This window comes from Brassica napus, chromosome A1, assembly GCF_020379485.1.
Source record: "Brassica napus cultivar Da-Ae chromosome A1, Da-Ae, whole genome shotgun sequence".
Classification (NCBI taxonomy): domain Eukaryota; kingdom Viridiplantae; phylum Streptophyta; class Magnoliopsida; order Brassicales; family Brassicaceae; genus Brassica; species Brassica napus.
In genome coordinates, this window is record NC_063434.1 from 12,177,004 (window position 1) to 12,186,082 (window position 9,079).

The following is a 9,079-nucleotide window of genomic DNA, read 5'->3' on the forward strand; positions in this document are numbered from 1 at the left end:
GACTCCCCTATACTTGTCACTCGCGTCAGTCTGTAAAATGCGTGTTCGAGTGGAGGGAATCTTTAAAGGTGTTAGCTTTTGCACCTCTGTTTTTAGGTTTCTGACAGCTTCGGTTTGTCAATTTGTCCACTGCAGTGGATTCTATGTCAACATTTTCTGTAGCGGTCTTGTCAGTTGCGAAAGTTGCGGGATAAAGTCGCTAACATAATTGATTACACCAAGGAATTGCTGAACCTGTCATTTTGTAAGATTTTCGTCGGGAAAATCTAAGAGTATCGTAGCAAGATGGGCTTGTGGTGGAAAATTGTCATTTGTGATTTGCATTCGAAGGAAGTCGATGTTGGGCTGGGCTAAAACCATTTTTCGAGCCGAAAGCATAATTCCATATTGTATGACGATGCGTTGAAACCATTGAAGAAGCTGAACGTGTTCCTTCTCGGTTGATGAGGTAGCCACATGGACGGAGAAAGAATTTTGGGATTTATAATCGTTGTATGGGCTCTTGTGTCTATGAATGCAATGGTGTGAACTGGGTCTTCTTGACAAGATGAGTCTAAGATTGTCACTTGTAAACGCGGAGATTGTATCTCGTCTTATCGCGGCATTTTTGTGATCTTGAAACAACAATCATCATCTTCATCAGGAGATAACTTGGAAGAATTGTCATAATCCGAGTAACAACAAATAGCGTCGTTGTTGTCACTGTTATAAGATAGAACCGACTTTAAGTCGTTGCCTTCGAGGTCAATATATGGTGCGTTTTCAGATATCGAGTTGATTAAGTATTGCTTCTTCTTAGCGGATTTGTTAGGACAGTTTTTTTGTGAAATGTCCTTCCTTTCGGCATAGAAAACATTTTGTTGATTTCTTGAAGCTCTGTTTTTTTTTTTGGAAGAATCTCCTGCACCTAAAGTTGTCAGAGCGCTTAGAGAATCGATTTTTAAATTTTTGACGTCTCTCATGTGTATCGCACGAGCAAGATTTCTTGGATTTTGAACACTTGAATGATAGATCTGGTATGGCACATATTTTTGATAGCTGTTTGATCTTTCCATGATCTATCAATGTTCTGAAAACATATTGCTGGATTTGACCGATAGAAACTTCTTCGATTGTTTGTCCTTGATCCCTGATGTATAGCTTAGTCAGATGACTAAGATAGTCTGCTAACCTAGATAGATTTCTTTTAGATTTGGTTTAATGTAAACCGAGTTGGAAAAATTGTGGTGGTTTGATTTTATTTTTTAATTTCTTGTTTAGTTTTTTAAACCGGAGTGTACTTGTAAACCAATTTTAATTTATAAATAAAATTTATTTTATTCTAAATTATAAAACAATTTTGGTTTAGTTTTCAATTATTTTATTTTTATTTTTAATTATAATTAATTTTAGTTTATGGTAGAAAGATCTATCATAGTACGAAAGTAATGCTATAGTTAAGTTAAATAATATCATCCAAATATTGCTATCATATCTGTACATTTCGTAGCGTTCAAAAAATACGATCATAAAGGGGATATCTACAATGACATAGCATTTATGAATTCGCTATGGAATCCCTACTATAACATATTTTTCGCACTAAGAATGTACATATTTCTTGTAGTGCAATGAATTTTCTATGAATTTCTCCAAGGAGCAATGGTATTGTCGTTTGATAGACTTGTTGATGTCTATATTCACCGAGTGAATTCCCCCATTCTTTAAGTACTCCAGATAGTCTTGTAGTGAATAGTTGGATCACCATTTGTAAAGGAGATGTAATGGCTTCAGAATTCATCCATGCATGAAATTCGTCGAGACGGTCATTCCATATTTCGAACGGAATGTCATCGAATGTGAACACCATGATTTTTGAAGCAAATTGCTTAGTTGGAATCTCCTGTCTAGGAGGCACATAATTCATTTCTTCATCACTGGAATAAATTTCGTTGATACTTGGCTCTTTTTTTGGTGTGTTTGATCCTTCTCCAGTTACACGCGTCTTGGTAGAGATTCTTCGTTTGATTCGGTCTCGTAGTAACTGGAACTTGTATTTGAGATGTGACTGATTTTGCGATTTGTCGAGAAGATAAGGGTTGAGGATCCTTTTGATTAGGTGTTTCTGAAGGCTTGCTGAGATTATTGAGCAGACTGGCCATCAAAAATTTGATTATCCCAATGTCTTGTCCTTTCTTCTTGTTATCTTCAACAGAATCGTGACTAGAGGACGACGTAAGAGTTGGTTTCTTATTTGGGTTGACTTGAAATTCTAATTTCTTTTGACGCTGAGGCTTTGAACGAGTCTTCTTGGGATGATAGATGTTTGAGTTTAAGCCATAGCGAGATGTAAAGACTTCGTCGGAGGATAAAAACCGGTAATGGAGATCTTGTCTTTTGGGTATGATGGCCAAATAGGAACCCAGAAGAGTAGGATCTTTGATAAATTGGCGTACCTGACGATGTGCTTCCAGGGTGATCAAAGTATGTATTAGCTTGTTGTTGATTATGAACCATACTTTCTAGGCATTTTTGGAGATCTTTCAACTGATTTTTAAGACTAGTCGTCTTTGCTTCTTTATTGCAGAATTAAGTCGTGTTTGCCATCATATGTTTTGCCATGGTCATCATTTTTTGATGGAGATTGCCAAGACGACCATGTATCTTTGTGATCGAATTTTGAAGACCGAGTAATCTGTTTTTGTATCCTTCTGCCAATTGATCAACTTTATGATTTATTGTTGATAAAAGTTGATTATGAGCGAGCGAATTTTCCGTTTGCCAATTGAGGACCTTTTCTGCTTGACTTAGCTGGTTCAGACCAGAAGAGTCGATAGCTTGAGAAAGAATCTTTGAGTTATGTGCGATGTTCGTTATGAAATTGTCTTATGGAGAGAACTCATCATGATTTATCATCATGATCTTATGTCTTGGCTCTTCCTTCTTGTCAGAGTATTGGACTATAAAGTTGTACTTTCCCTCACCGAGCGGACCAACATAAGTATCTCCTTCGAGATATTTTTTGTAGAGCGGGTCTTTCTTTTTTCTTATATGTGTGTGAATATCTTCATCAGAATTTATCATCATGATCTGATGTTTTGGTTCTTCCTTCTTGTTAGAGTATTGGACTATAAAGTCGTACTTTCCCTCACCGAACGGACCGACATAAGTATCTCCTTCGAGATATCTTTTGGAGAGCGGGTCTTTCTTTTTTCTTTTACATGTGTGAATATCTTCATCAGATTCGTAGTTTGCTTCTTCACAAGCAATACATGAGCAAACATTAAAGTAAACATTAGATTATTGTTTCATCTCTTTCAAAAGAACTTGGTTTGGGAATTTGTTCTTTTGCTGGACCGTAGAAGCTTCGTTCATCAATCTGTATCGCAAATTGAATGAAGAGTTGTTTTCGAAATGATGATGATCGAGGTTTCTCAAATCTGCTCTTGGCTATTTTATCATTTCGAGAATGAAAACTGACTTCAGATGATTGGATAGGCGACTGGGTAGCTTCATAAAGCTTTTTTACTTGCAAGGAGATCAAATTGAGTCATGTTGCTGTTTTCGTATTGAGTAATTTATCCCTCCAATTTTTCATGTATACAGATGCCTTACTTCGTTTTATGTACACACTACATAGTACACTTGAGTAAAAACGATGTACTTAGCTTTTCTTTTTTTGTAACAAAACGATGTACTTAGCTATTTTCTAAATTTTCTTATGAATTAAATGTGAAAGAGAAAGTCAATACATAAAAAATGCAAAAAGAAATACATCATCATGCAGACCGTAGCAGCGTATGAGAATCTCTGCAAAAATATCTCTTTTACTTTTTGTTCTTTTCAACACAACTTTTTTCACTACCCCAACAAACTTTAAAACCTTAAAAAAAAATTTCTTTCTGAAAGCAGTGTTTTCTACCGTCTTAAATTTCTCAATGCAAATTATTTTAAGAGTCTTAGGGTTGGAGATGCCCTAAGAGTTGGAGATGCCCTAAGATATATATATATTATGAAATAAAACTATATTCATTAACAAGAAAAGACGAAACATTAATGTTCAAAAAAAAAAAAGACGAAACATGTCTTTTATTTCGAATAGGCTAGTGTTTGATGTATATATATACAAACACGCTTGGTGACCAAAACGCTACAAACTCTCTTTTCCTAATCTATGGAGTTCTATGCGTCAAAACCACCACCATATTATTGTCGAGAAAAACGCCACCATATCTATAAAGAAACCATCAGTCTTTAACATTTACAATTATTGTTTGTAACTGTGTCAAAAAATAATTATTATTGTTTGTAATAACTACACTCTTTTAGACATCTACAACGCATTATTTTCCCTCCATCTCTGAAGTTAAATTTTCAAAATAATTTTATATCTAAGACCAGTCGGATACTTTTCCAAACACTAAAATCAAAAGTATAAATTTTATCGGGACTTCTCATTAGGAAAATAAGAAAATAAGGATATTAATGCAGATATTGCAAACTTGTATGTAAGGAACAGAGTATGCAGTACGACACGAGTACATATGCGGCTTTGTAGTGAAATTAGGAAAAACTCCAAGTCATAAATGCTTTTTTACTACTTTTTACAACGTTACAACACTATTTTATATATGCTTCATGGTTTTTCTATAGTAAATGGTCCTGCTGTAAATTTACACGTGCAAGTACGATAGAAATTTACAAAATTATCATCAAAGAGCAATAATTAAATATATATGGCTGTCGAGGGACAAAACCTGTGGGTCCAAACAATCATGCATAACCATTAACCACACAAATAAAGTACTGGTTTTGTTTTGTTAAGAGAGATTTGTTCGAAAATAAGGGACAAATCACTTAATTTGCTGATAACGTAAAATGATGAAAACAACAAAACTTCATGCCAATTTTGTTTCTATGGTCTAAAAATCAAATACTCGTATTTGCAACATTTTGTTTCGTATATACTACTGTAAAACAATAAAATTAATAAACTGACTGCCCTGTAAAAAAGTGAAACAATGATTTAATTTACAAATTCTGCTAGTTCGAGTTAACTCATTCCAAAAAGATACTTCAATAGTTGACAAATGGTAATCCACATTTCATGTGTTTGCTTTAAAATTCTGATTATGCTACATTTTACTAGTACACACTTTATATTAAAATTTACGTTAAAAAAGAATTACATTTCTGCTACTTTAATATTGTAACATTTAAAAGTTTAGTTATTTAATTTAAAATGTTTGCTATTTTTCTCTTTAGATTATTATGATATTTTACCATTCATAGTTGTCTAGAGCATTTGTCGTTTTATGTTACTGGTTTGTATATTATTTTCTTGATCAAACTGGTTTGTATATAACACTTTTATTTTCGTATAACAAAAATAGAAGATAGCAAAACAAAACACTCCCTAAAGTACACGCCTATAAGATTTCTTCTACGATGGACCAAGTGTCATTAGGTAAAAAGAGATGAGGACTTTCTTTCTTTCTCGGTAATATCACAGCGAAAGTTGCCTTCGTAGAGACTAACATTTTAATATTAAATTATTAACACAAAAGTTTGATTACACTAATTAATCAGCGAAACTGAAGTGAGAGAAATGAGAAAAACAAAACAAAAAGCACTAAAACACTCTTTAACAATCTACGGCATGAAAATCTTGTCGCCACACTTACACCGCCAAGCTTCAGGATAATACTCTAATGGAATGCTCATACCGGGTTGTATCGGTACATGAACCGGTTTACACGGCTGACATTTCCCACACTTCGATCTACACGTCGGTGGTGATGAACCAGGTCCGCCAAACCGCTTATTCCCCGTAAAATGACCGTGAAAATCCGACCCGGTTCTTTGACCAAGCCATCCACCTGGATTAACACTCGATTTAATTCGCTCTTTATTAAACATCAAAAATCAATTAAGGATTGAGCTTAAAAAGGTAACTAGCTTATTTAATTAATAAAACCAAATTTTACTGAGATTTGTATGAAAATACCTCAGAAAATCAAGAAATTTCATGTTCATGTCGCAAGAAAATAAGTCTTTCAATACTCTTTTTTAAAGCAAAAAAAAAATCATTCTTTCAATACTTAGTATGAGATTATTGTGTTCTTACCCGCGGATACTGTGGAGACGGCCAAGAAGAGGTGGAGGAGAGCAAATGTGGCGAGTGCAGCGAGAATAAAGCGTCGGCGGCGACGGAGAGCGCCCATTAGCAAGAACCGGCGAGAATGCGAACGTTAGCAGAGACAAGTGTGTGGCTATTTGTTGTTTTCGTTCCTTTTAACTGGAGAGAGTTTTTTGGGGTTTATGCTTGTGTGTTTGGGATTTGGGGTTATTCATTTGGTCTTAAGTTCAAAAAAACTTAGACAGAGAGAGTGTGAACAGTGTATTGAATAGACACATGAAGCTTTGGAATCCAGTTATTAAATACAAATTTCTATTGTCTTTCTTTTGTTTTCTTTCTATTTGACTGTATTTAGTTATTTACTCTTGTTACTCTTCAGTAACACTTTAGTGAGATTGCTATCCACTATCTATAATATTAAAAGAGAAGGAGTCCTAAAAAATCTACTTAAACAAGGTTGTTAGACCTATTCACTAGAAAATTAATGTCTTATTTTATACTTACATTAATTAATCAAAACTATCAGTATTATTAATAGGGAACAACCCAACTGCCTATCATCATTATATCACCGATATATTTGCATCTAACATAGCCTTTTACACATTAATATTTTGAATACATTATTATTCACTTCATTAAGCGAAGAAAACGTCAAAACAAATAATAATATGCAATGTACATATTTTCAACCTTATATAAATAACCAAACAGAAAAAATCAAAATGCTACTGGTCGTGATTAAATTAGTGGGTATGTTATCCATGTATTTTTTTAAAATCTATGTATGAACTTACAAAATATATTCAAGGTATTATGTATATTTTCAATACAAACTAAATCCGTATAAAATGAACCATATAATATATACTTAACTCTCACCATTTTCATGTATTTTCTTGAATCTATGTATTTTTTCAAATACATATTTTCTAGAGATTTTTATCATATTTTCAGTATAAATCAAACCCTATACCCTAAACTATATTTCCATAAAATTCTAAACCATATATCCTAAACTTTATTTCATATATTTTTAAACTATAATCTCATTTCATATACATTTACTTTATATGACAAATCAAATAGTTTATTTAGTTTTATGTATTGTTATAAAACATGAGAAGTTAATCAATTTCTTAAAAAGTGGTATCAGATATTTCCGGGATTTTATAAGGACAAATCAAATAGTTTATTTAGTTTTGTGCATTACCAAAGAATACGAGAAGTTTAATGATTTTTTTTTAAAAAGTGTTATCAGGTTTTTATGGGTTTTACCAGAGGGTAATCGGTGTCGGTTCAGATGTTAATTAACAATTTTTTTTATTTATCTGATTTTTAATTAACATGTTTTCCTTAAATCTGAATTTTGTGGAAACATATCAGTTGGTAAGAACCTTTGATAGAATGCTACATGAAAAACATAAGTCAGTCCATATTATATACATCAAGGGTTTATCGGTTCAACTGTAGATCTGGATCAGATATAAAACACTCGATATATTTCAATTTGTCTGTTTATTATATGTGTACCCCCAATAAAAAGAGTTAAATAATTTGTAAAAACATAATGCTTTCTTCGCACCATTTAAATGTAGATACACTATCAATCCCCAACAGTCGGCTTCGGTTCGGGTATTTGGGTTTTTAGTGTTTTGGTTCTAGAAATTTAGGAGCCATTCATGTATTTACAAAATTTGGTTTGGTTTAATTCTGTTGGGTTATTGAGGTTTTGGTTCGGTTTGGTAATAAACTTAGGAACCGACTGATATCCCAAAAAATGTGGATCCAATTCAGTTCTGCTTCAGTTCTGTTTTTTCAGGTAATTTCAGATTTATAGATAAAATATTGGATCATTTGGGGTTTTCAGTTTAAATATCAGATAATTCAGTTTTTTCGAATAATTCAATTTTTCGTGTAAGTTGGTTTGTAAATAGTAGTTTGAGGATATTTGGTTATTTGGAAACTACATAACATTATTAATTTTAGGTATATACTTTGTATTTAAAAATTCATGTACCTATTTGGTTTTCAGTTCAGTTTTAGATTTTTGGCTCCATAGATATAGGATATGATTATTTATTTATGAAATGCATTTCAATTCTGATTTCGTGTATTCGAGTTTGATGTGGTTTGGTTCACGGTTCCATATAAATGTGCCTAGACCTATACACTATTTTATATAGAAATTAATTTAATTTTTTTTTTAATTTTGAAAATAAACTCGCGCTTAAACCATCAGTTAATTTTCAAAATCTAGTTAACCCATTAAAACTTGACCTCTAAGCCCCCCCCCCCCCCCCCCCCCCCCCCCCCAACTAAAAACATCAGTTTCAAATAGATGCTCAAATCATGTGTTAATTAAACCGGATAATTAAACATTTCTTGGTTTACCTATTAGCTAAAGTAAAAATATATAAAAAAGCTAATGAGTTAGTTATAAAATAAAATTATATGGTATTGTAGAAAATTGTAAAACATATAACTCATTTCCACGAGTTGAATCAGACTATAGTCACCATTGACCCCAATGGCTGTTCATCCTTTCAAGTTCATAAAAATTAGATTCTGAATAATGGTCTAACGGAAACATCCTATAAAATTGACTTTTTAGTATTGCTCAAAAAAAAAAAAATTGACTTTTTAGTGATGAAACTTAAAACAAGATATATATATAATTTTTATTTAGTTACACTACTATGCTTGTATTCCTGTCAAAATCCAAAATCAAATTTTCTTGTCCAAAATTCAAAATCGTAAATTTTCCAAAACCACTAAAACTTTTATACCAAAATCACAAAGTCGAGGTTTCTTGCTAGAAATGTTAAATTGAGTTTTTCCAAAACCAAAAAATTAGGATTTCCATCCAAAAATTAAAAAATCAAAATTTCTTCCAAAACGAAAAATTATGTTTTCTTGTAAAAACCGCAAAATTTCAAAATTTAATTTTCCACCAAATTC

The 9,079-nt window shown here is 32.4% G+C and overlaps 1 protein-coding gene across 1 annotated transcript; it reads right to left on the reverse strand.

Moving 5' to 3' along the window:
* Positions 1-5,506: 5,506 nt before the first annotated feature.
* Positions 5,507-6,419, reverse strand: LOC106365379 (EPIDERMAL PATTERNING FACTOR-like protein 4). The gene is made up of 2 exons (XM_013804823.3): positions 6,107-6,419; positions 5,507-5,858 (listed from the first exon to the last, which is right to left on the reverse strand). Exons 1-2 carry the CDS (start codon positions 6,201-6,203, stop codon positions 5,632-5,634), a joined length of 324 nt encoding a protein of 107 aa, XP_013660277.1. The 5' UTR covers positions 6,204-6,419; the 3' UTR covers positions 5,507-5,631.
* Positions 6,420-9,079: the final 2,660 nt, after the last annotated feature.

Coding starts and splice junctions, on each gene's coding strand:
- LOC106365379 (XM_013804823.3), bottom strand. CDS start 6,203: ATGGGCGCTCTCCGTCGCCGCCGACGCTTTATTCTCGCTGCACTCGCC. Junction 5,859..6,106: donor CGTCTCCACAGTATCCGCGG/GTAAGAACACAA, acceptor GTGTTAATCCAG/GTGGATGGCTTGGTCAAAGA.